Genomic DNA, 27,093 nt, shown 5'->3' with positions numbered 1-27,093 from the left:
TGCTATCTACTACTACAGAAAACCCTACATCTTGAAATCAGGAAGCCAGTGTTGACCTTGGTTGATCTTGGGCAAGTCACCTAACCTCCTGAGACTCGATCTGTTACACAGAAAGGACCAGTGCCTCCTTGAGGTTGCTGGAAGGACGCAGATCAATAAGCTACGCGAACTGTGAAGCACCGTATGTGTGAGCTCAGCAACATGCACGTGTGTGCAGTTCCTTCTGTCCCCACCGAGTATGTATGCAACTGCACCTGTGTCAACTCTGACTTGGGTAAGTGGGCTGTGTTTACTCTCCTGTAGCCTTCAGTCTGTGACCGTTTGACTCCTGAATACTTTTTAGATACATATGGATTATTTCACATTAAGGAGAACTTGTCCTCCATTATCAAATCTTGGAAATCAAATGTAGAATAGAAAACCTTGAAGATGAAAATGCCAGGGAGAAATACAGACTTGCTTCAGCAGCTCTCTGCTAGACGCCCATGTGGTCACTGTCACCTGCAGGAGACTTGCCAGGGGTATATGCTATGGGCACCTGGGACGTGTGGGGCCTGGCTCAAACCCGAGTGTTAACACAGCCCTTGGCCGGCTGCTCTGCTCCCCGGGGGTCGCCAGAGCCCACGTGGAGCCCTCATCCCACAAATGCCCCCCGCATCGGGTTTCACAGCGTGTACTGAGCTACTTCCTCCCCAGAGGTATTTTTAGGAGTGCAGACAAGGCGGGGATTGTCTGGCCAGCGCCAGGGGTAATTTGTGGGCATGTTTCATTTCTGAATCAGAAGCAGTGGAAAAGCTGCTTCAGAGCCTATGGCCCGGGCAGCCAGTGGAGCCCAGCGGTGAATCACGGGGAGTCCTCTTTGCCCCCCCAGCACCCCTTCTGTGCAGCTCTGTTCTTTTCACCATTCCTGAAAGGCCGCTCTTACACCTGGCAGCCTCTTATCCGCAGTCCATGCCTGCCCTCTGACACAGCCGAAGACTAAATTAATTAGAAAGCTGCCACCACCTCACCTACAACTGAGGCTTTGTTTTGCCAAGAGAGCTGCATTATTCTGGGGTGCGCTTCTCTCTACAGCTGAAGGTGCGGACCACACTGAACCCAGGGCACAAGACATCACCTAGGGGCCATCACTTGGAAAGAGAATGTTTGGTAGAATAAGAAGCTACAGGACAATGATCAGATGTTTGTGTCTTTTCTATTTCCTAAATCCTTTTTCATTTGTTTGAAACACTTTTCCCAGAGGAAAGGATTAAGCCCAGCAGCCCAATCAGTGCTTTGACTGCACGCCCATTACAAGATAAAAGAATAGGATTATTCCTTCTTATTTTTCACTGCCCCATCCCTGCCAGCCCAGGGGAGCTGCTCAACTAAAGAAAGACGCCTTCGGGAAGTACAAAGCAGCATGGACCATGGGACAAATGGCCTGACACGGGGATTGAGCAGGATGGAAGATCTCTTGGGGACCCAATGGCCTTCACCTCTGCAAAATGAACGCCATCATAGTACTGTGCTCCGCAGCAAGCAGGCTGGATGATGAGAGATTAACACTGTCCTTCCAAGGGCATTTTCCCATGCAGCCCAAGTCCACCACACCCTCCTCACTGCCACTGCTGGACTTTCCACATCTCCCCTCCCGCCCCCCGCACTAGAACACACCTCAGGATCACGGGTCTGTCAGCTCCTCCTAACCTGCTGCAATACACAACACTGGGTAAGACCCGAGTGAGTGTGGCCCCAGTGCTGCAGTTAGCACAGCTAGTCTTTGGGCGACACAGAGTTGTGCACTGCAGGAAACCGGGTGACATCCCCAGGGGTCCATCCACTCGAGGCCTGGAGTGCCCCCTCCTGGTAACCGGTAGGCATTGCCAGATGTCCACCTGGGGTGGTCCTTCTGACAACAGCTGGTGAATGTACTTAGAGCTGCTGAACTCGGGCAAGGAGGCTAGCAACCCTGTACACTGCCTCCTGTTCTTCAGAGCCACGTTCAGGCCTAAGTGTTGGACCAGAGCTGCAGAGGGGCCTGGCCAGTGATCTCCTGTGATCCACCCTGGAATGTCAGGACTCAATTCCTGCTCTGGCTCCTGCCTCCAGCTTCCCTGAGAGCAGACCCTGGGCAGCAGTCTAACTGGCTAGCTCCTGTCACCCATGATGGAGACCTGGATTGAGCTCCCAGCTTCGGCCTGACCCGATCCTGACTATCATGGGCATTAAACCAGCACCTACCTTCTCAGCCACATGAAGGAAGACCTTCTCAGAGCCCTTTCCTGGGCTGTGCTAGAGCCAGAGCGAGCTACCCTCCTGCTTGCCTTGGAGGCTGAAATCCTTGGCTACCTGCTGAGGCCATAGGGAACTACCACAGGCCGGAGAGGCTGCACACCCATCCCTCAGTGTCCAGCCAATGGGGGAGGGGATGTCAGCCACGGACAGCCATCTTGGGCCCACAGGTAGGGACACAGTACTGGGCTTCCCCCGTGAACTGAATCCACAGTGAGAAACATTTACCTCTGCAGCACCATGTTCTTGGTGCTCCCTTCTTGGTCTCCTTGGTGCGCCAGGCCTCCCCAGAGCTGGCCCTGGCCAGGCTTTCCATGCAAGAGCCAAGTGATGGCTCATTTTGCCAATCACTGTTGGCAGCCAACTCAGTGCCCTTTGCCTGAAATACCTTCCCAGCCCCTCTCCTCTTACCCTCAACATTGCCATTCACTCCACAGGCACACAGACAAGTGTCCCAGGGCATGTTCAAACACTGTTGTAAAAAAATGAATTAAAAGATACATTTGTGGGTCTATACCTTGACTTAGCAGGCTGAGCGTCCACCTGAAGCTCGGGCATCCCAGTCGGGTCCTGGTTTTAGCCCTGGCTGCTCCACTTACGATCCAGCTCACTGCTAATGGTCTGGAAAATCAGTGGAGTTTGGCCAGACTCCCTGGGCCCCTGTACCCACATGGAAACCTGGAAGAAGCTCCCAGCTTCACGCAGGCCAGACTCCAGTTGTTGCGATCATTTGGGTAGTGAGCAGTGCATGGAAGGTCTCTCTTTGTCTCCCCCTGTAACTCTACTTTTCAAATAAAAATAAATAAATATTTTGCAAAGGTAAGTTTATTTGTGTACAAAAGTTTTTAGACATCCAAGCGTAGAAATTTGCATCATGATTTAATTTTCTGTGGACTTTTTAAAGACCACGTGTCTTGGCGCACATGAATATGAGCCTGTGAGAAGAGAGGGAGTACTGCGGCTTACTCCCTGAATGCCCGCAGCAGCTGGGGCTGGACCTGGCCAAAGCAAGGAGTCTGGAACTCAATCCAGTCTCACATGTGGGTGCCAGGAGCCACTGGGGCACTCACTACTGCCCTGCTAGGTGCTCGCTGGCAGAAAGCTAGCCTCGGCAGCAGCGCTGGCCCTGGCACCTGGGCAGTCTCATATGGCATGCGGGAGTCCCAGGCATTGTCTGGGCCACTGTTGCACTCCTGACGACACAAATGCACTGCATTCGTCTGAAGTCTCAGAAATCCATGCTGTCAGTGAGTGATTATGGAAACAGCCAATCTGGATACGGTTCACCAGCAAAACTTGGACATCCAAGTATCAACTTCCTACGACACTGGCACCCGTGCCCTCTGAAAGCGTTCTCTGTGGGACCCTTTTAGAGCTCTGGATTATCAGTGCCACCCCTGAGATCCACGACGTGCCTGCCTGGAAGTCCTCGTGCAGGACCCATGTCCTGGAGACATCCAACAGGGCAGGGAGTAGGGAGTCCCTCCTGCTTCCAGGAGCACCACAGACGCAGAAGCAAGCTGACTTCTCAGAGGCTCCTCCTCCTCCCTCCCCACCTGGTTGGCCCCAGGGGCTGGCTGTGGCCCCTCTCCCCCTTCCAAGGCAGTATGACTTGGCACACTTATTACTGCCACACGAGCAGTTGACGCAATGGTTTCCAGCACTTTCAAAAATACATCACTTCAATATACTTAGCATTAAAACATGCATGCAACAAAAGCGGCTCTATTACAGCTGCAACGGAGTGGAAAAACATTCTGGGTGTGGAGCCCGACACCGCTGGTTTAGATCCAAATTCTAAATCTAAATGGTAACTCTAGGTTGGCCGGCAAACGCTTGTTTATGAAGTTCCTCTTCTACGGAGTGGGGACAGGCTCTTCCCACGGGCCAGCAGGCAGGCTAGGCAGGTGATAGGACAAGGTCAGGGACGGGAGCTACTCTCCTGACTCTAGGGTAGCTGGGAAACGTAGGCAACAGTTAAAGCCAAGTACTCTCCTCGGTCCTGAGATTTCACATTTCTTCTCCAGGACACATAGCTGTATCACATCACAACAGAAATTAATTTTACTTTTTACAATTTTGCCTGGTGCCAGGCACCAGCCTGCATCTGAAAATACCTTCTTTGTGGCAGCTGTGTACTACGACAAACTTACGGGAGTAAGCAGAGAGATGGCTGTGGGGTCACTGCTTTGAGGGACAAACAGCATGGACTGAGGGCCCAGCAAAGACAGAAAAGGCAGGAGGAAAACGGGAGAAACACCAGGTGAGTCAGAAGCTTGGACGCTGAGAATACCTTCAAAAGTTCACATGGAAGCTGAATTAAAAGTTTTTTTGGTGCAAATTACGTTGAAATCTACACACGCGAAAGGTCCTCAAATATCATGAGAGGTGCTTATTATGCCAAAGCTATGCATGGATTTCTAGTACTTTTGTTTTACTATCAAAGAAAACAAAACAAAACAACAACAGAAACACCTTAGGCTCTAAGCCCAAGTTTCCACTGGACTTTTGGGAAATACTCTCAGGGACGATGCTTTCTGGCCACGAGCTGCCACTCTGCCTTCATAGAAGGCACAAGACAGCATGACTCTCCAAGACAAAGACTGCCATACGTGGACGTTCCCCACCCCTCTCCACCGACGTACACACTCCCTACAGATCCGAAAGCCTGGAAGAGGAAGAAGAATCGGACACCACTTCTTCAAAGAGAGTCCTTCGTAAAGAAACCAGCAGTTTTACAACCTCCACCCACAGCAGAAATCCCCAGAGCACACCCTCCCCTCCAGGTCGTCCTATGTCACAGGTGCAACCTTTGCAGAAAGGGTCACCTCCCACTCCCACCAGGGAAAAGGGGAGGGAAGGGAGAAGTGGGATCCAGGGCACCCTTACCTTGAGCCATTCACCTGGCTAGGGTTACACTCCATCTTGATGGTGACTCTGGCTGGGGGCTGAGACAGCCAGTCCTGCTGAGGGACGCGCGGGCTCATCTTGGAGGCCTGGCCGTAGTCACCGGAGGAGGACGCGGTCATCTCGGCCTTGGCCAGGTGCGGCGTCCCGTAGGCACACTCGAACAGTGACTGGTCCTCGCTCACGACAGACAATGCCTCCTGTGCACCCAGACAGACACACGTTTCACACAGTCAGATCTCAACAAGTCACTGCTGTCAAAGCTGTGTCGAACCAGAATCGCATCTCAGGTCATTTTTATGGCCCCCATTTCTACCTCTCCCAACAAAAGGGTGCCTTGCTCTGCTTTTCTTCCCTGCAGCTTGGGAGAGTTGGAACCTGCCGGCCTAGACAAAGTTTGGAGTGGGTCTCCAAGAGTCCGAGGCTTGACTGCAGCCCGGCAGATAATACTCACTTTAATCTCAACTCAAGGAAGTTGAATTTCAAAGGTCTTAAGAGACATCCAATTGCATGTGTCATTATTTGACAAATGCAATCTATAATTCAAGCAGACAAGGTACAGAAGGGCCATGAAGATGAAAAAAGTAATGCAAAGGCTAACACCTAAGCATCTGGCAGCATCGCCACATTCCCAGGACATGCTGATGAAGAAGTGAATTCTAAGAGTGAGGGGAAAATGGAGCACCAGAGACCATCGATGCGGACACGGGTTTTTGCACTCTGAGCTATTAGCCAAAATACAGTTCCATGATGGTGAACATCTGGATGATAAATGAATAAAAAAAAATCTATGAGCTATCCAGATGCCTGCAACTACCAAAGGGTTGAAAATATCTGGATCAGGCAGTAGCTCTTATATGCTCCTTTTCTGTTAATATCTTTACTCCTCTGCATGATCCCGGTAAGACGAAATAACAATGTGCCCCCGGTGACTGGGCTTTCTGTGGGTTTATTTTTCCAGTAGTATATGCAGCTAGCCTGGGGTGAACTTTACCTTCTGTCTGTGCCCAAAGTGGCACCAAGCACTGATTTGAAAATGTCGGCTCTGTGCAGGATGCACAGCAAGCACAGAGCTATGGCGAGAGCATTTGTATCCGGTTCAAATGCAGGAAGCATTGCATGTGACAGCACACCTGTGCCATCCTCAGAAATGCCATCAACCAGTGAGAAGTAAATGCTGATGGAGCCATATCATGTTTTGTAGTTAAGAACAGCAGGGATGGGGCCTTGGGGGCCTCCAGGCACAGACTTCTGTCAGCCTGGGGGAACCTGCAATCCAGAAAGACCAGACTTTCCCTTGAAAGAGCCGGTCAGAGTCAACCAGGTCATGAGTGACATTCATGACTCGTGTCTCTCACACCTAAGCAGCTATGATGTCCCTCTTAGGTTTTCTGGTTTGGGGCATGTGATGACATCATCTTCTCCCTCTGGTTCCTGAATTGAGTTGTTTCTTTTCAGGGAATAAGGCTGCCCCCCAATCAGCAGCAGCCTTCCTGAGATGGGAACTGCCCTCTTTATCCAGAGGAACCAGATTCTTTAGGAAACACAGGCATTTGTGCAGAACACCCCTCTCCCAGGCCAGCACACACTCAGCTCTGCCCCATCCCTCCACACACCCAGGGACCAAGGCTTTTCCCAGCATCCACATCTCTGCCTAATGCATTAAGTCAACCAACAGGAAACATCCAAAGGAAGCAGCTCTGTTCTGTGGCTTGCAGAGTCGTAAGAAAGTGGCTGTGTCCAGGAAACCCTGGCTCTTGACTCCGCTAAAATCCTTTAGGTCACGGTTCTATGGCACTTCAGGGGAGACCAGGCCAGGGGCTTCCACAGAAATACAAAGTCTGTAATGGGATGGGCTCCAGCAGCCCGAGAGAATCAGGTGCAGGGGAATACAAGGCACCTTGCACACGCAGCAGAAGCACACACATCGACTAGCAGAAACGTCCCAAGGCAGTGCATGGAAGTCCAGTGTGTAGAGACAGTCCCCTGGCTCCACACTCGGGGCACTCTCCTCCGGTCACATATGGCACCACCCAAGGGCTCGAAGCCCAGGACATGGCTTAAAAATCTATCTAGTGCTCCCGCCCATTACAGTCTTGCTAATTCATAATGGCACAAATGAAAGCTGCTTGGGTAATCTGTGCAAAGTGGAGCCTCCCTTCTCAGGGCAGCGCTGGGTCGAGTGAGTGGGTTTTATATCCTCAGGACAACAACAAAAAAAAAGCTGGTGGAAGCCCAGATCCCTCCTCTGTGGGCCTGTAGACTCCACCAAGGCCTGAAGGAGAATAACACACTACGTAATGTTAGCCTTGGCTCCCCAAGGATGGGAACTATGGAGAAGTGTGTGATTTATATCAGCAATTGGCCAGGACGGCTTGCATAAAAGGGACGGGTTAAATGAAAAGGAAAAGGGCCTAAACTGCAACCCATTAAAAAAAATCCAAATCCATAACTTAAAAAATATAAACATATCACCCAGTTAAGTAAGATATTCTTATCAACAAAGCTGTAGGCACAAATTGAGACAAAGGAACAAACTCTCCTTCTAAGGAGAGCCTGATGTGGAGCAGTCTGTTTGCACATCTGGCAAAGCAGTAATTCACCACATGGTTTTCTAAAGAAAGAAATCAAAGTTAATTGAGGCTGATGCGGGGGGCGGGGATGGAAATCCTCAGAAATGCTGCAGGTAAGGGGAGCACACAGCCCTCTCCAAGTCTCACATGCTTGGAGTTAACACTGCCGAGAAATGAAAACTGATAAGGCACAGCATGAACAGCCACCAGCCCGTGGCTGCGTCCATCAGTGGGGAAGATTCTAGAATCGAAGATCCAGCTGAATATCCGCAGAGAAGAAACTGAGCTCATTCCAAGAAGAAGCAACTAGCTCCAGAATGTCTCAGAGTAACCCGAGGCTGCCATCACCTGGACTTTAAAGTACAACTTAAAACAAACAAATCAACCAACCAAATCACCCAGAGCCACACACCTTGACCAAGGTACAGGGGGTCTTCTGAATGTTCACAAATTTGTATGTTATGAGAAAACCATGCCTGGGTTTCAAAACTTTTGTCAAAATAAACAGATTTTTAGATGCCATTTGCAGCAAGCATGTCGGAGCACATGTCCTTCTTCTTCTTAAAATGTATTTTGTTTATTTGAAAGGAAGGAGGAGAAACACAGGGAGAGCCAGTGAGCACCATGGCTAAGCCAGGCCAGACCAAGAGCCTGAAATCTCAACTGCTTCCTGCACACGAGCGGCAGCACCTCAAGCACTTGGGCCAGCAGCCATCGCTCATTTCCTAGGAGCATCAGCAGGGAGCCAGACGGGAACTGGAGCATCTGGAACCCGAAGCAGCACCCATGTGGGATGCTGGCATCACAGGTGATGGCGTAAGCCGTCCGTCACAGCACATTTCACCAATGGGGCAGGCCTCTTTCAGCAAGCACGCACTAAGGTCACACTTTTAGAAGCAAACTGAGCCACAGACCCATCTGACGGATTCTCATTCAGGCTTCATCAACCTCCACCAAGCTGTGAAAGGCCAAGCCCAAAGGTCAGGTTCTTCCCGTTCTAGGACTTCAAATGGCAGGAGGACTCAGCCCAGCAGCATCACAACCAGGATAAAGTATTGAACTCAGGCTGGGACCAGGTACCCCCAGAGCCTCACACGCGCCTTACCGATGCCCTCACTGGCCTGCCTGCTGGCTTCCCCTCTTACCTGCCTACTTGCTCAGGGTGTCAGAAGACACCTTTGCTAGCATGTCAACTCTACTCGCCAGAACCTCCACTCAAGCCCAGGGCTAGGGAAAGGCTTGGGCTGATTTATAACAGAGAATTCAAAAATAGGCAGAAATGTGGTGTAATAGTTTAATGCGCCCACCTCCGTGTTACTGTAAAAAGACATGAACTTTAGAATGGTGCATGCCAGCCTGTGGGGACGTGCTTTCTACAGCTCCAGGAAAGTCAGGTTACTCTGATGTGGAATGGGCAGCTTACCAAAGCCTGTTTGGCATTTTTTGTTTTTGCTGTTGTTTTAAATGAACCTAGGAGAAACGCATGAATTCTGAGCAACACGTGCCCAGACAGTGCTGTGTTGGTATGAGCGTATTTATGACTTCATTTGAATACTGAATATGACGATAATACATGAGGGTCATTGCTTTGGATCTGGGTCAAGAAAGAAACAGTTGACATATAATTCCTTCCAAAAAGAGTGGGAAGGACATAGCCATATTACATTGCACCCTCTAAGGCTAACATGCGTGTCCATTTCCAAGTAACCACACTGGAATACAACCCTGGGTCCAAAATACTGAGATTAAAAAAAAAGAGAGAGATGGAAAAAGCACAAACCCAAGTGCACTCTGTACGCCTTCTGACGTTTGCAGCCACAGCCTTCAAGGATCTTCTGTAACAAATTAGCATGTTAAGAGGCTCTCATATTTCAAGTCAGGGGGTTGGCAAATTCAGATCTCGGCCCAAATTCGCATTTATTCTGTGCTCCCCAAGGTGGGTAAAATATGAAATGATTAACACAGAGAATCCATACTGTAACTTAACTTCCTTGAAAAGCTAGGCATGGGGAAGGCTTGACACTGAGGACATCAAGGGTGACCAGCTACCTTTCATGGCTGGAGCAAGGAGGGGACGGAGGGGACAAAGTGGCTTTTCTGTGATTTTTCCAAATATGAGTGAGACAGCTGGATGCAGACATCCAGGAAGTGAGGTTCTCCAAACCATCTTCAGCTTCCCCAGTCTTAGGCACATTCAATAACTGAATTCTTTGCGATTATTACCAAAAACAAAATGGAAAACAAAGGGCAGCGAATATTGCAGGGTGGTAATCATGCGTTAGAAAACACAGACTGTCCTAAAGATGCTGTGGCTGTCACACATCAGCAGGGACTGGACACAGTCACCCGTCTCGCCACCACTCCCCAGAGACAACAGAGTCACCCCTAAAACAGTGGCAGCCCATACACCATCAGGGACTGGACACAGACACCCGTCTCGCCACCACTCCCCGGAGACAACAGTGTCACCCCTAAAACAGTGGCAGCCCATACACCATCAGGGACTGGACACAGACACCCGTCTCGCCACCACTCCCCGGAGACAACAGTGTCACCCCTAAAACAGTGGCAGCCCATACACCATCAGGGACTGGACACAGACACCCGTCTCGCCACCACTCCCTGGAGACAACAGTGTCACCCCTAAAACAGTGGCAGCCCATACGCCAGCTCTGGCCTTGGTTGCTCTGCTTCTGGTCTACCTCCCTGCCACTGCACCTGGGAGGCTATGAGTAATGGGCCCCTGTCACCCAGGTGAGAATCCCAAACGGCACTGGTTTGTCCCAGCTCCCAGCAGTTGCAGCCATTTGGCAAATGAACCAGTACATGAAAGGCTTATTTCTCTTTCTGCCTCTTCATGTCTCACTGTCACTCTGCCTTCAGTCTCTTGCACACAACCAAGCAGTCTGATGCCTCACTTAACTCTTTGCACTATAATGAATTATGCATATTTTAGCTGCTTTCCTCAATAACCAATTCATCCTAAAATGAACACATTTACCTTGCCCTTTGCATGTCATGGCCTCTGAAGTAGTATTTCATGATTTTAACATGTGCCACTTGTCACCTTTTACCAACTCCGAAACCTGGATGTCTGTCTGTCATCAATGGCATATCCTACTGTGCTGACAGTATTTCTTCTTCCCGGGTGACAGATTCATCAGCAATGGTGTCTTGGGGTTTTGGTCACTTGATCCTTGCAACAGCCCCATAAGAAGGCAAAGCCTGAGGTGCGAGGATGAGGTGGGACTAGGGCTAGAATCTCTAGGCAGGATCAGCCCAGGATCATCTATCATACTGTCTGGATGTTCTTAGCAGGATAAAGTTGGTTTATGGGAAGTAAGGCCAGTGTAGACCTTGTCTCAGCATGGCTGTGGGGATGACAGAACTGACCTCACAGGTGAGAGCTGCAACTACCTAGAAGAGCAAAGTCTGGTGAGAAACAGTGAGCAGACACTTCCAGAATCCCAATGTCTAGGACAGAGTGAAGGAGTGGATCCAGCAGGGACCCCCTCTGTACATTATGCTCTCCCATCAGCCCAGGTGGGTGTCATCCCCCAGCTCACTCACCTGCTTCCTACACCATGGCTGAAATCCTCAAACCTGCTCTATCTTGGGCCAATCAGATGATTCAGACCTACAGGCAGCCACATATTGGGGTGCACTTACTGCAAGTGCGCACCTGCCTTTTCCCAAGAGAAACACAGGGCAATAGGCAAGAAGCAACACACCTAGAAATACCCTGAGCCTGTCCACCTGGGTCACCTTTCATGGATTCCTGTGCACCTGCTGATCCTGATGAGCTGTCCTTTGGGCTGCCTCAGCCTCTGTCATTTGTAGCTTCTCTCTTGAGGCATAATATATACGGTAGGTGCTTCTGAAAGTCTAATCTTCATCACAGTTGGAAGAGGAAAAAAAGCAACACATCACACAATGCATAATGACTCTGCATCATGAACACACCACCCCCATGGCAGAAGCGTGGATTTTCAACATCTTGTGTTTTTTTCTTCTATTCCAATAACTCATGCGACAAGCATGCTCACCGGCGTGCATGGCATGCAATTACAAGACACTCAAAAGCTGAAAACCATCAGCGAAAGACGACTTGTCAAGAATGGCAGTGGGGGTGATGTGTGTGTATGAACTATCTCAGCCCCTTCTTGGTGCCCTTTTCTTCTGAATTCTTCAGAGGAGGAAATCTTCCCATCACATATCAAACACAGCCTCTAGCGTTGTGCCCACATTTTTTTAATTTAGCATATTGCCATTTTAGCCCTTTAAAAAACATAAAAATATCTTGGATGAACCTCAAAGGAAGAGATGTATCCAGGCAAATGAAGTCCAATAAAGAGCATCTTTTGCCAACATAGTACTGCTGCAGCATGCAAACATTTCAAAATGTGCAAGCCCAACACCAGTGCCAAAACACAGCAGACACGGGCCTGATGATACACAAGCGTGTAGATCCACACGTACCTAAAGCCACAAGCATGAGGATGCTAATGAGACAGGAAGAGGGTACATCAGGAGCACTCCTATTTCCTCCATTGAAGCATTGCAACAGGGAGGCTGTCGCCTATGGGACTGGCCACTTTCTAGATTGTACTTCTCCCTTTCCTTTCCCACCACCCCCTCAGAACAGCCTTACCTACAGACCCATTCCATCTGGAAACATCATTCCAATTCTCCCTGACTCCCTGGATATCTAGAAGGCCCTGAGCAGGCCTGGGAGGACTCCACATTTCTCTCTGCCCATGAATTACTCCCCACTGTGGAAGCAGACGCTCTGGAAGGCTCCTCTGTATGTTCCCAGCAGCAAAGTAATTTCTCCATGACACAACAGTTGATGTTCATATTATCCATATAGCCAAGTCTTGGTTGATATCAAAGCACCCCCTAGCAGTGCTATAAATGGGTTACAGAACTTCTGTCACACGCAGAGGTGAGGCGGGTGGGCTTCTTCAGGTGCTAAATAGATGTGCAACAGGTTACCAGGAGCTCCAGGCCCCTTGGAAGCTGAATGCCATCAAGTTAGCTGTCTGCAGTCACATTACTGGGTAAGTTATTATGGTCTTACCTTAAACCCAGGTATGCTTAGACAACCGCCATAGTTAAGTGGTCTACCAAAGTAAATAATAAGATTGGGGTTGGCTTGGAGGTGCCACTGGCAAAGCCAACATCTCCTAGAGGACTGCCAATATCAGTCCCTGCTGTTTTGAGTCCAATCCATGGGCCTGGGAAAGCAGCAGAAGATGGCCTGAATACTTGGGCCCCTGCCACCCATGGGGAGACCCAGATAGAAGTCCTGGAAGATAAGATTCTAATTCATATTCATTCTCTGTCTCTCTGTCTCTCCCCCCCCACCCGCCCCTGCTCTCCCTCTTTCTCTCTTTCTCTTTTTCCCATCTTTCAAATGAATAAATATATCTTGGCTACAGAAAATGAAACTTCCCCAAAGTGAGGAGAAAGACATTCAATTTGGGACACTGGAGACCTCAGAAATATTGTGAAAGATGGGAGACAGATGTCAAACAACAGCTATGTTCCACAGTGAAATGAGATTTAAATGAACTTGGGAGTTGAGCAAGCTCCACTGCAGCTTTGGGAATCATTGTGCTTGCATTCTCTGTGCTGCGGGGTTGCCTTCCAACGCCATGTCACAGGGGAAGGAGCAAGGATGACTGAGCTTGGCCAAAGCCACTGAATCCTTGAATAAGCAATGTGTCTGTGATGTTGTAGCTCCTTTTTTTCCTCTCCAACAAAGATGTTTTTACCCACCCCCACCCCCACCAGCTCTTCCCTTCGTGGGAGACGGAGAGCAAGTGCAAAGCCATGTGTGCACACTTCCTGTTTGCACGCCCGGGCGTGAGGGATGCCTGCAGATCTCTTTCTTCTCCTTGTGTTCAGCACTTGTTTTTTTTTTTTTTAACTCTGTCATCATGTCACACTCCAAAAAAGGCATCAAACACCTTTCTTTATTGTATTTCAGCTTCCAGTAAGTTCTCTGAGATGAAAGATCTTTGCTTCCCCCACGCTTTGTCTCTACATTTAGGATAAGCATAGAAAGGCACCAAAACCTAGGAGGAGGGCTACTGCAGGGCCCCGACAGTGGTGAATTACCAAAACCTAGGAGGAGGGGCCCTGCAGGGCCCCAACAACGGTGAATTACCAAAACCTAGGAGGAGGGCTACTGCAGGGCCCTGACAGCGGTGAATTTGGGGTGGGGTCCCTGAATGTGAAGCTAGACTCTGCCCCGGCCCTTCCTGCATCACTCCTGGAACATTCCTTAATCCTTTCCTGTCCCAGCAAGTTTGAGTTTGTTGGGAGGTTGCTAGGAATGCAGTCTGGAATCGAAATACACATCCCTCAAGTGAGCTGGATGCAAGTACTGTAAGTGTTATGTCTCAGTTCCTTTCACTGTAAAGGGCAAAGCAGATCACAACTCCTCAGCTCCCATCCAGCATTAAATAAGCCACTATTTCTAAAAAGTTTTAGAAATCTTAGTAGCAGGGGATTGGGGATGGGGTGGTGGTAGTGGTCTGGCATGACAGCTCAATTTTCCAGTCCTCCCCTTGTAAGCATTGGGATCCCAAATGGGCACCAGTTCATGTCCCAGCTGCTCTACTTCCCATCCAGCTCCCTGCTTGTAGTCTGGGGAAGCAGTAAAGGACAGCCCAAAGCCTTGGGACTCCAACTCCACATGGGAGAAGGAGCTCCTGGCTCCTGGCTTCAGATCGACTCAGCTCTGGTCACTGCAACCATTTGGAGAGCGAACCAGTGAATGGAAGATCTTTTTCTCCTTCTTTCTGTAAATCTGCCCTTCCAATAAAAATAAATAGTATCTTTAAAAATAAAGAAAACCTTGACAGTGTACTTAAATTATGATCACACTAAAGAACATTGAGGTGACTGGCCCAAAGTCTACACGATTCAAGGCAGGATCACCCATTTCTTGTCATGTGATTCTAATAAGCCAAATACTTGGCCAATGATACAGCTGTTTGTTCAGAACCATTCACTCCTTATCTTCCTATACAATATGAGATCCCGCACAGGGTCATTGGTAAAAGCCCATCTGTCAATGGAGACAGTCTTTTTGCTCCAGGTGTTTTCAGCTGCAGTCTGCATGAGCCGGCTGGATGTCCAGCATGGGGAAGCCTGCACAGCAAAGCCTGTAGTTTCTGTTCAATACTGTGTCCTCCTCAGCAGATCCACTTTCCCGCTTCTTGTTCTCTGAATGACAAATGAACTAGCACAGTGTGATTTTGCCACCTCCACCTCTCTCCCTAGAACACTGGGTGTTTGGGGTTACTGTTGTGTTGTGGCAGCTGAAGCTGTCGCCTGCAACACCTGCATCCCATTCAAGTCCTAGCTTCTGCTTCAGTCCCAAGCCCACCTCTTGTCAATGCATCTAGGAGAGCAGGAAAGATGGCCCAAGTGGAAACCCCAGATAGACTCCTGCCTCCTGGCTTCTGCCTGGACCAACCCTGGCTATTGTGGTTACTTACAGAGTAAACCAGCAGACAAAAAATTTCTAACTCTGACTTTCAAGTAAAAAAAATAATAAATCTGCTAAAAAACAGAGATACTTCTGAACAAAAAGTCCTCTCTCCCAAGATGGGGCTTGTTGTAAGTGAGCTTTCCCTAAAGCCTGGTGGAGCTTTCAGTAGCCTTGTAGGAGGAAGAGTTTCTATGGAAGATGTGCTGAGATACTGCCAGGGCCAGTCTGTGCCTCTGAGGTTTGAGGTCTGAAAGCTCAGGTTATGACTGGGAAAATTTCGGTTTCCAGAGAGCAAGGGGGCTGCTCTGAACAGCACCTCCAAGCTGGAGGTGAGAATCAGGCTGACAGAGCCTTCTCCCCTTTTTCCTCTATGAAAGCAGCGCTCTCCAAACACAGAGGCAGGGTGGATGTAGTGTTCCTGCTCACCTTCAGAAGGGCCTCCCTGGAGAACAGGTAGCTTGTGCTCGGTTCTCAAGGCACACACTCTAGCACAGGGTGCTGTGCAGCTGGAATACGTCTCTGCCTGCGTTTCTAACACATGGATTCACTGTTACCAATAACATTCCAAGAATTCATGAGAAACTTTTGGCACAACGGAAGGTCCTGGCCAGCACAGGAACTGCATGTGTCCGGCATCCGCCTACAACCCTGTCAGTGGAGCAGCTCAGTCTCACCAGGTATTTCTCTCGTGTCTTCTAAATCCCATCCAAATTACAGCAACCCTAGGAGTATGGGGACTCGATACAGGACCACACAGGGTGTCATCACAGCACATTCCATGTTCAAATGTCAAGATACACATAGCCTCCCAGTTGTTGTTACAACTTCTATGAAAAGCAGAGTTATAGACAGGGAGAGAGAGAGAAAGAGAAAGCAGCTCATGTCTACGGGTTCACCCTCACATGACTGCACTAGACAAAACCAATGTCTAGTGAGAGTGTCTCATTTGAGAGCCAAGGGCCTACACATTTCGGTCATTTTCTGTTTTCCAGCTGCGTTAGCAAGGAGCTGTATCAGAAGTTACACATCTGAGACTCAAACCAGAGCTCAAGTGGAAGTTAGTACCACAAGCTATGGTCAAAGCTGTTACATCGTAATGCTGGCCTAGTGTCCTTTGTCTGAGACCCAGCTGTTTATGGGGCTCAACCACCAACTGTCCCTTCTGCCCCAGGGACAGCTCAACCCCCTCGTTCATCAAATCTGGGCCCTTTATGGCACAACATGAAATCTATCTTAATCAATTGCCAATGTTCTCTTCCTGGAATGGCCAGCCTGCAAGCCCCTGACTTCCGTATCTTCAAGCAGACATGTACATAACGTGGAAGTCAGTCAGCTGGTCATTGCCTAGAAGTCCCCAAAGCACATGCATGCTAAACATCACCCACATCACCCCCACATGCTGACTTCTCAAGTCCTGTGGACATCTCCCCCCATGCCAGGGTGTCACCCTGAGGAAGGATCTCCCTGTCTGCATGTGTAATTGGTGGTCTTACCACCCACATGTGGGAACAATGTGGGTGTTTGCATATGAAATACACTAACAAGGAAAAGTTGCTCTGCTCACAAAAGTCTTACAGAAAGCGAGGGGACCACGCGGATCAAGTCCCCATTACTCACATGGTGGTCCAGCGCCACTGTCACCTCCTGCCCAGTCCCAGCCCTAGGTGCTTACAGACACCGCAGGGAGAGGCAGGAACACAGAGCTTTGCTGTTTTCCTAGATGTTGGTGAATCACACTGGGGAGGGAGCCAGGGTTCACCAGGACGAAGGGCACACCTCTGCCCAGCTTGCCACCCACCCATGGAGTAATGGATGACTCCTGCCCCAGGCTAGGAGTCCAAGCTTTGCAGATTTTCCTTCCCATAAATCTGCTTTGGCTGCTGCACAGAAAGGGATTGGGCAGCCAGGGCCTCAGAACCCTTGTACATGCTCTCTGATGTCATCATTATCCCATGAAATGCATTTCTGAGCCCTGTGTGCACACCCCCATTGCGGTGTGTTTAACGCCCCTGTGCCCTGGTTGCCAATGAGATCTGGATTTTATGACCCTGGGAGCACAGACCTCAAAGCCTAATACATTTGAATTATAAATGGTAAACTCGCCCAACCATTTTCAACCACACACACGTAGACCACACCCCATAGGGGCTCCACTGGCGTCTGGCTTGAGCCTCTCTGTAAATCTGTCTACTTGGGAAGTCCCAACTTCTGTTTCAAAATCTATAGATTCATTCATTCATGTTGTATCCACTCCAATCTGCAGAGCCGCTCACTGATTGAAACCTAGACAGAGCCTACACAGGGGTCCTCAGCTTGCTTCCATATTTGGGGATCTTTTCATCCCCAATGAGGAAGCAGAGTCATGGCTGTACAGACTCAACTTTATTTTTTTTTCCAGCAGGAACAGGAAGCTGCCAGAGCTCGGGGATGTTGTATGCCATTGTGAAAAGCGACACAAACATGCCTGCTGGTGGGAGTGGCAGGGGAGGGATGGGTACCTGCCCTCCTTGCCACAGGCCTGCACTGGGGCATCATGTTACAGAGTGGGTGTGGCACCGTTAAGTCCCTCACCCATCCAACTAGGATGTCAGGTTGGACTATGTCTGTTCCAAGATGCGCCTTATCCAGGGTAAAGGCAATATCCACCCTTTGCCTTCCAGGTTCACTGGCTCATTCAACTCAGACACACTCTAAGTGAAACTGGAAACTAGACATGTCCAGAATGCTGCATCTGGAAGTCAGGACACTATTTTTGCCACTGTCAAGTCTTAAGACTTGAGCTCCAGTAAGTAGACTGCACCATCCTCTGGCTCTTCTTCTCCTGAAGCCTCCATTTAGCTGTGGCCAGGTGCCCACGGTCCCTGGCACGTGAAGCCACTTGCCATTCATGACTGAATCTGCATGATCACAGTGCACTTCCACTACCCTTTATGCAATTCCTATCTATCCGATAACACACAAACTTTACCCAAGAACTCTGCAATATGCACTTCTCCTTGTTAAAGATTGTTTTTTTTTTCATTTGACAGAGAGACACACACACATAGAGATCTAGCCTTGCTAATGTACCTAAGAAAGCAGCAGAAGATGGCCCAATTGCTTGAGACCCTACACCCATGTGGGAGACCCGGAAGAAGCTCTGGCTGCCACCTGGCTCAGTGTTGACCCTAGCAGCCACTTGGGAAGTTAAACACCAGACACAAGACCTCTCTCTAATATTGCCTCTCACATAAATTTTTAAAATTCATTGAGTCTGCACTCAACAACACATACTTTTCCCCCAGCTATCATTCCCTAAACAACAGAGTACTACAAAAGTTTACCTAGCATTCATCCCATGAGGCTTTAGAAGGAATGGAGATGAGTCCAAACCTACAGGAAGGTATGCATAGAGTAAGGCAAATACCTGGCCACTTTACAGAAGGGATGTGAACATCTGTGGATTTGGCATATGGTTGGCAGGGAGGAGTCCTGGAACCAACTCACTGTGCATACTAAAGAAAAACTGTGTTTAGGTAACTGTTCTATGACTCTAATGAACAGGCCTTGTTATGGAAGATGTCCACTCTGGCTCCAACATGGATGAGCAGCGAGCTGTCTGCTGTATCAGATCCCAACCACTCAGGGCAGTAAGCCCATCGGCCAGCCCCTCTTCTCTTCACTCCCTGTTCTTTGGCTTCCATGCTCCTGCTGTTCCTTCCCTTGACAACTCCTATGCCCGCCCTTGGCTCCCCATTCCTCGGGTATCAGCCTCCCTCCAAGGGCCATGCTGGGCACCATTTCATTCCCATCCCGGGGGCCTTGACATTGTCCCCATAGCACAGCTCCTTCTGTGTCAAGGTTGGTAGGCTGGGTGTTTAATAAGCAGCTGGTTTCTTTCCACTATGACCCAAGGACCCTTCTGTGTAAACACAGAGGTGGAGTACACACTCAAGAGTGAATGTTCTAGAGTAGAGGAAGTATACTTCTCAGACGCATGCTTCTCGAAGTTACCATGACTGAGGTGGCACCCGATTCCCTACCTATCCAGTCGGGGACAGTCAGCGGGGATGCTCCCCACAAGCATTTGCCTTGGAGGACAGTCAGAGGGGATGCTCCCCACCCGCACTCACCTTAGAGGACAATGTGGAGCACACACCTTTTCTTGTGGTTCTTTGAGATCGGCATTGCTGCACCAGCATAGCCTTTGCTTGAATCTTCTCAAGGATGGGCCACTCCACCCCTCAGGGACATGTAAATGAGTCAGGTGGATTCCAAATATGTTTATCTGAAGGAGTTTTACATGTTAGCCACACAGGATGGACTCCTTGGGGCTAGAATCCCACAGAGCTTCCGGGATGAGAGCATACCTTCCCTGCTAAGTTCACCAGTGGGTGCCCCAAACCTCTGAAAGCCCAGGTATGCTTCCAGGTGACCATAGAAACACCAGAAAGACCAATCAATAAGATTTATATCCTAGTAGATGTCAGGCAATGGATATGGTTTTAAATCAATCACTTAGACAGTCAAACCAGAACCTGGGGTGTTGAAGTCAGGTCTCTGGATCATCATCTGGAACATTCTTAGGCATGTGGCCTCCAGGTCTTAGCTCCAGAACCAAGGAACCAGGATCCACATTTAGCCAGATGAACATGGCAATCCGTAAGGTTCTGAGAACTGGCGCAATTAGAGAAGGACAGAAAGGCTGAGCTAGCAGGGAGGGAAGGAAAAAGGAGCATTTCAAGAGTGGCTAGATGAGGTCCAAGCTAGCACACAGGAGGCAAGGAAGTGACCCAGGAATTCTGGGTAATCAGCTTCCAGGCCTGGCAACAGCTAAAAGGAGGCCAGGTACTGGGGACTGGGAACAGAACACAGGGATCAGAAGAAGCAGGAAGGAAGCCTTGTCATGGCAAAGGACGGAGAGAAAACGCAGAGGACTTGGAGAGGAGCCCAGCAAGACAGGTGCAGTAGCATCTCACAGGCCATCCCAAGGATCTGCTGTGGACTCCCCGAGGTGTGGGGGACCTCTCTGGCTGTCCTGGCTGAAAGCCCAGGAATTGTCTTCTTTCCTGCGATGTGCTAAAATTTTCCACCTCATAAAGATTCTGCAAAGGAGATTCTATCTTTTAAGTTTCATTGTTTTCAAAAACAACATGCAATCAGAATGCATAGTGCATGCAAGCCATGTGCGCATCAAACCCCCACCTAATAAAACCTCCTGGGCACCCCTGCCCCCATGTGCTTCTGTTCTCAGAGCCACAACCTGTGGGAAGCAGGAGCAAGTGTTTTTCATGCAGTCCTTAAACAGTCACAACCGTTTGTAAAGCATTTGACACAGACAGGAAGCACAGCGCATTGAGGAACCAGCACCCGGTCCTGAGGAAAAAATAAGGTAACCTCCAGGGAAACAGAGTGTGGCCACCCCATGGGATGACAGCACCCAAGACTCGCCTGCTCCTAAGGCACTGTTAACCAAGGACCAGCTGCTGAGTGTGAGCTGCAGCTGACAACCAGCTCTGGCTGGCCAACGGCAGACACGGGATTATTTCCTGTCTGTTCACCTGGCACTGCTGGAGTGAGGGATCCCAAGCTCTAACAGTGAGGCACATCACCAGCTACTTCCTCTTCAGACCAAACGGCTGACTCTCTTGAGAAAGGCAGCGTGTAGAAGAAGCACTCCCGCTCTTCTTGGTTATGGACAAGCCTAAGGCACAGAGCTCCACAGCAGCATCTGTCTCCTCCAGGCTCACAGACACACAGGTGCTGGCTGGCTGGGGACTTTTCCTGCAGTTGGCAACAGTCGGTTGCCCTAGCACTGCCTGAGAAGCCAAGGTCCTCCTCCAGCACATAGGCTGTTGGTGGAGGCTCCAGGACCAAGGACTGTGGACCAGGGCTTAAGCCACAGAATGTCTCAAGTCAAGGGCTTGGTTGGCCTAATTCCTCCCAAGGACTCTCTCCTTGCGTTTAGATTGCCATCCTCTCACAGTGTCTTCCCTAGCTGGTCTTCCTTCTCTGTAAGTCCTTCTCTCTGTTCCAACTGCGCCTTAGGATTGATTGATGTTGGCTTAGAGTCTACTCATGCTCTCCCTCTAACTTGACAATGACCTCTGCCAACACCCCATCACCCAACAAAGTCATTTATGAGGGACTGGGCTTTAGGACTTCAGCATAAGAATCTGGAGAGACACAACGCTCCAGGAGGCCAGAGAATGTGTGTCCTTTTGGCTTGTTGCTGTAGCTCTTTACCCTGCCCAGTGCCAGCATTCTACTAAGCACTGGATGTCAGTGGTTGTCAAAGTGGGGTCCAGGAATCCCTTGGGGTGCTAAGACCTCTCCAAGGAGTGCACTGTTGCCACTCTCCTCCCTGTAGAGTGGTAGAGAGAAGCCCCCCAAGGCTACCGGCCAGGAGCCATCACAACTACCTACCATCATGCCAGACGTGCAACACATTTGAAAAACCAAATAAAGCAATGCCAGCCTTTCCAGGAATTTTTTAAAGATATCATCATTTTCATAAAAAATGATACTTGTATTAGTGTGGCACGGATCTGTTGTTGTTATGTATAAAGAAGCTCTTAACTATATTTCAAAATTCCTCTTTTCGCTTCTAATTCCATTTGTACCAAAAGTACAACCCCTGTATACAGTTGTTCTTTCAAACTCTCAGTTGTGTTTAAGGACACAGGGGAGCCCAGAGACCCAAAGTGTGAGAATCATTGCTGTGGTGGATTTAAACTGCCTGCACAGACTGGATCCTCCTTGAGGCAGTGCAAGGTTGACGGTGAAAATAAGACAGTTCACTAGGATTTTAATAGCTCAAGGGCCTCACGAAGAGGTGCTTGTGGCCAGTGCCCTCAGCTGACAACAGGAAGCTCTTGAGTTTTCCAAGATGGCACTTGGCAAAATGTGTTATACTTGAAATGTGAGCAACTTACAAATCCTGGACTTGGGGGCCTGGCATGGTAGCCCAGGGGCTAAGGAGCTTGCCTTGCGTGCGCCAGAATCCCAAATGAGCGCTGGTTCTAATCCTGGCAGCCCTGCTTCCCATCTAGCTCTCTATGTGTGGCCTGGGAAAGCAGTCAAGGACAGCCCAAAGTCTTGGGACCCTGCACCTACATGGGAAATCCAGAAGAGGCTCTGGGCTTCTGGCTCCAAATCAACACAGCTCCCGCTGTTGCAGCCACTTGGAAAATGAATCAACGGACAGAAGATCTTCTCTGTCCTTCCTCCTCTCTGTACATCTGATTTTCCAATAAAAATAAATCCTGGTCTGCACTGGTGTCTGACTCTCCAGCCTCAAACCAAATCTACCACTCAAGTGGGCGGTCTAGCCTCTACTGGCTGCAAAGCACAAACACTTCCAACTAAGGCTTCTCCAAAGTGGGCTGTCTTTTAGACAAATGAGAGGTAAATTCTGAGGGGACCGTGGAGCAAGGGGTGGTTAGTAGACACTGCAGCCCACCTGCCTGTTGTCCAGCTGGTCCCCAGGATGAACGGTCCAGCCCAGGCAGAACCCCTGCCTGCCTCCCAGCATGCCCATCCTGGCACACCCGCTACATCACTGGAATGGCACATGATATACCCAGCTGATACTAAGAATCATTCCATTTTTTGGTAATAAGCTATTGAGAATCTGCCAGGTGCAAAGCAACAGGTGGCAGCGACATAAAGATACTGTATGCTTCAAGTCTGTTATTTCAGACAAACTGCAGTTGCTTTAATGAAGAGATGAAAATACACAGGGGGATAAAGAATGATCAGAGCTGGGGAAATTATGAGGGAAGGATTTTTTTTCTTTAGTCATTTTTTTCCTTCTTTTTTTTTTATTAGTGATGCTTCACCAGTGCCTGGCAAAGTGCACACCTGGTCAATATGGGTTGCATTTGTGGCTGACTTGATGACAAGTGGAGGAAGGAAGGAACAGGGGAATGGGTGTGCTCGGGCCTGAGTCGTAAGGCACGGGAAGGTGAGGAGCATTTCTAGATGGGGAATCTTTGAGGAAAGCACAAAAGTTGGACCACCCTCTGCGAGCTGGGATGAGGGCCCAGGGCATGCGGTAGGAAGCTCACGGAACCTCAGAGTCGTTGATTCCTTCTTTCCAAAGACTTTTGTTCTGCACAGATGGCCCCATTTGCTCATAGTTTTTGCATTCATCGTGTTAGCAGGTTGGTAGGTAAAGAAATCCTCCCCCTAAGAAGTGAGAATCCATCTATGTAGGAGTCTCCCCATGGGATCTAAGAGTGATTCACATGATGAAAAAGCAGAACACAAGGACAAGGCTTGGGGAATACATGGTGTGAGGCAGTTAGCATTTGAAAATTAAGTTTTCTCTCCAATCCCATGAATGACCTTCCACATCCTTCTCTGTCTACTGGAGAAGCAAGCACCAGCAAATTTGGATTACGCAACCACAGGAAGTGGCAAGGGAGTTGGTGAGACAAGAAGGCTAGACTCAAAATAATCTCTTCTTGATCTGAGTGGTGGAATGCTGCAGGTGTATCCCTTCTGTGTTTCTGAAGTGTTCTGTGTGAGCAGTGTTTATTTATTTACTTAGTTGAAAAGCATAGAGGCAGATCTTTCCATCTGCTGGTTCACTTCCCAAATGTTCACAACAGCTGGACTGGGACTGGATTAAAGGAAGGAGCCAGGAATTCCATCTGAGTCTCCTACATGAGTATCAATGACTCTAGTACCAGGATTACCACCTGTACACTAGCAGGTCACTGGACGGAAAGTGCAGGAGAATTCCCTCCAGACACTTAGACATGAGATTTAGCCACACCAAGTGGTGACTTCAACCACTGCTCTACAACATTTGCCGCTGAGAGAAGAATTTTTTTTATGTGTGGAATCATACTTTACATATGGCAGTGCACCTCACTAGACAAAGAGATTGGCACAGAGCCTCGGAGAAACGGAACATTCCAACTGAGAAAGAAGCTAATCTGGAAAGGCTACACACTATATAACTCCAATTATATAACAAGCTGGAAGGGGAAAACCTATGAGGACAGTGAAAGAGCAGCGGCTTCCAGGGCTCGGGGGAGGGGCAGAGCAACTCTGATGTTGTAGTAGCGTAAACCTGGCGTCACTTGTCCAAACCCACAGAATGCACAGCATGTTGCCCTAGTCTTGACTGCAGACTCTGGGTGAAAACGCAGGGTCAGTGTGAGGTCACTGACCATCACAGGTGTGTCACCCTAGGCTGGGATACTGAAGGTGCATGGGCTGTGCTTTGTGTAGGTGGCAGGGTTTTTTTTTGGGGGGGGGGAATAGGTCTGTTTGTAGGATCTCTGTCCATTCTGCTGGATTTTACTGTAAACCCTTAAACTACCCCAACAGTTAAACTCTGTTTTAAAAATCAAATATTCCAATTAGCATATGAACCTTTCCACACCTGCAGTGGAAACTCCAAGCATTCCCATGTGGCTGCCCAACATCTGACATGTCACCATGGGCATGTAACCTACCCGAGTCCCATCCGTACTGACATAGAGAGACAGCAGGTAAAATCAGGAAAGGGAGAGGCCCTCCCTGGTGGACAGGGAGCTGATGATGTCTTCTCTTGGGTCCTGACACTGAGTGTAAAATCATGCACATAGCTAGCTCACCTTGAAGATACAATCTGAGTTGGACTCCGTAACCCTGGTCCAGTGACAAATGCTCATCATTAACTTTAGTTTTAAACCTATTGCTTAAATTTCTGCTGGTGCTAGTGACTTTAACACCACATTGAAATAAGGTAAAGGATGATGCAAATAGTTTATAGCCTTGTCTTGTTGGTACATGTATACCAAAGCTCTTAGATCTGAAAGTAGGACCTTGAAGAAAATCATCATTGCAATAATAATTGTCTAGAAGTTAGCATACTTGAAATTTTAGGAAGTGTCTGTGTATATATATGCACAAATATATATAAATATACATATATATATTCCTTAAAAAGTTTGTGGAAACGTACATGATTCTTTTAATTTAATTATTCTATGAATTGTCTAAAGTACCCTCTTACTGTGGATAATATGATTCTTATTTACAGAAGGTCCACTTGAAAGAGATTTTTCATTAGTTAAAACATACAAGTTATTTGCTGCACATTAGCAGGAGTGGCTGAATTCCCACACAGTGCACAGAGATGTCCTCTCATGGGCTTAAGACCCTGGAAGACACACTCACGAATTAGAAGCAGAAAGTCACACACTTAAATTTTGGGGTTTGGGTGATTCCCTCTAAACAGGAGCAACATCAAGTACCCAGGTACTTATACTGCCTTATACAACAAATGGTTGATTAATTGGTTGAGACCATGGTCCTTCCCCCAACATAGGGTAGGAGTCCCAGATTGTAAGATCATGTTGGGCCATGGGTAAACTGAAAGGGTAGGAATCATGAGAATTCATAATCTGCCCAAGAGCCCAGTACACTCTGGCCCCTAGAAGCCTTTCAGCTCTGTAGAGAGAGCTGAAGCTTGTTACTGTGCTATGACTGGAGCAATGTAGATGATTTCCTGTCCACCCAAAGAAGTAAGTGAATGTGTGCTAGGATGGTCCACATCACTGACCATTTGGAAAAATATCTGCCATTTTACAAGAAATCTTCATATATGCTGAGAGCCAGCACTCCATCCGGCTCGTAGGTCAAGAAATCTTATTACAGCCCTGTAGAAAGACCCAACAAATGAATTGAGAAACAGGGGCTAGTGCTGTAATGCAGTGGGGGAAGCTGCCACCTGCCATGCCAGCGTCCCATATCAGAGTGCTGACTTAGGTCTTGGATGCTGTGATTCTGATCTGGCTTCCTACAAGTACTTGGGCCCCTGCCATCCCATGGGAGGCCCAGACAGAGATCCATTCTCCTGGTTTTGGCCTGGCTCAGGCAGCCTGGGCATTGTTGTGTTTGAGGCCATTTGTAGTGAGCCAAAAGATGGAAGATTCTCTGCCTCTCCTTTCCTCTCTCTGTCTTCCTTTGTCATTGTCTTGGATAGATAGATAGATAGATAGATAGATAGATAGATAGATAGATAGATAGATTTAAAAACAGAGAGAAATGACATTCCACAGCTGATAACCTAAAACAAAAGGCACATCAGTGTACAATGAGTAGCTCCAAACAAACCCCTTTTCTCCCAGTGGCCCCCAGCCCTGTTACAGATCACACAGTTTTCCAAGCAATGCAGCTATAAACCAGATCATGAAACCAAAGGTGCATGGGGCTGATGCGTTAGCTGCAGTAGGGCAGGTGTATCTGTGGAAGATCAGAGAAGGAATAAAAGTCAAGAAGAAATGTGGGAACAAGCAAGAACCCCCAAAGGAACTCCAGTGAGTAAAGGCATCCGTAAATATGCGTTTGTGTAGTTACCAAAGGACTCAGGCAAAAGCTACCAGTCCCCCCTGAACTTTGGGACATCCAAGTCAGACAGCAGAATGGCAAGATATATTTAAGTCACACAATCAACCTGGGGAATTCCAAAGGAAGTTCAAACAAAAAAAAAATACAGACTCTGATGGCATAAGATGTAGACCTCCACCCGAGGAACCAACGGATGCCTGCGTGTGTGTGTCATCCACAAACACGCACACCATGGCCTGTCATGCACTCTGAGCTTGTCTTTCTCCCTCCAGCTTTCTGCCTTCCAAACCACTTGCCTGGCCAACAGCCAAGGCTCAATGCTGGGTATGGGAAGAGAGGAAAGGTGAACCTCTTCATGGACCACACACTGTTTCATCAGGGCTTTGGGGAAAAGGCTCACAGAGGAGGCCAGCAGGAAGTGCCAGTGGGATGAGAGCTGTGATTCCGAGGCCTGCGGACCCGTCTCAGCACCCAACATGTCACTTCACCCACAGTGCTCCCCTTCCA

General features: G+C 48.7%; 1 protein-coding gene across 4 annotated transcripts in view; it reads right to left on the bottom strand.

The window, feature by feature from the left end:
* The window catches only part of ERG (ETS transcription factor ERG), a 231,354-nt gene that overhangs the window by 46,436 nt on the left and 157,825 nt on the right, over window positions 1-27,093 (bottom strand). For all 4 annotated transcript variants that reach the window (XM_058661622.1, XM_058661621.1, XM_058661624.1 and 1 more), the window contains one exon: window positions 5,164-5,381. In XM_058661622.1, coding sequence (XP_058517605.1) covers window positions 5,164-5,381 — 218 coding nt within the window. The remainder of the gene's footprint in view (window positions 1-5,163; window positions 5,382-27,093) is intronic.

Source organism: Ochotona princeps, chromosome 3 (assembly GCF_030435755.1).
Source record: "Ochotona princeps isolate mOchPri1 chromosome 3, mOchPri1.hap1, whole genome shotgun sequence".
Classification (NCBI taxonomy): domain Eukaryota; kingdom Metazoa; phylum Chordata; class Mammalia; order Lagomorpha; family Ochotonidae; genus Ochotona; species Ochotona princeps.
Note: the sequence above shows the minus strand (reverse complement) of the source record. Positions and strands in the feature narration are given on the sequence as shown.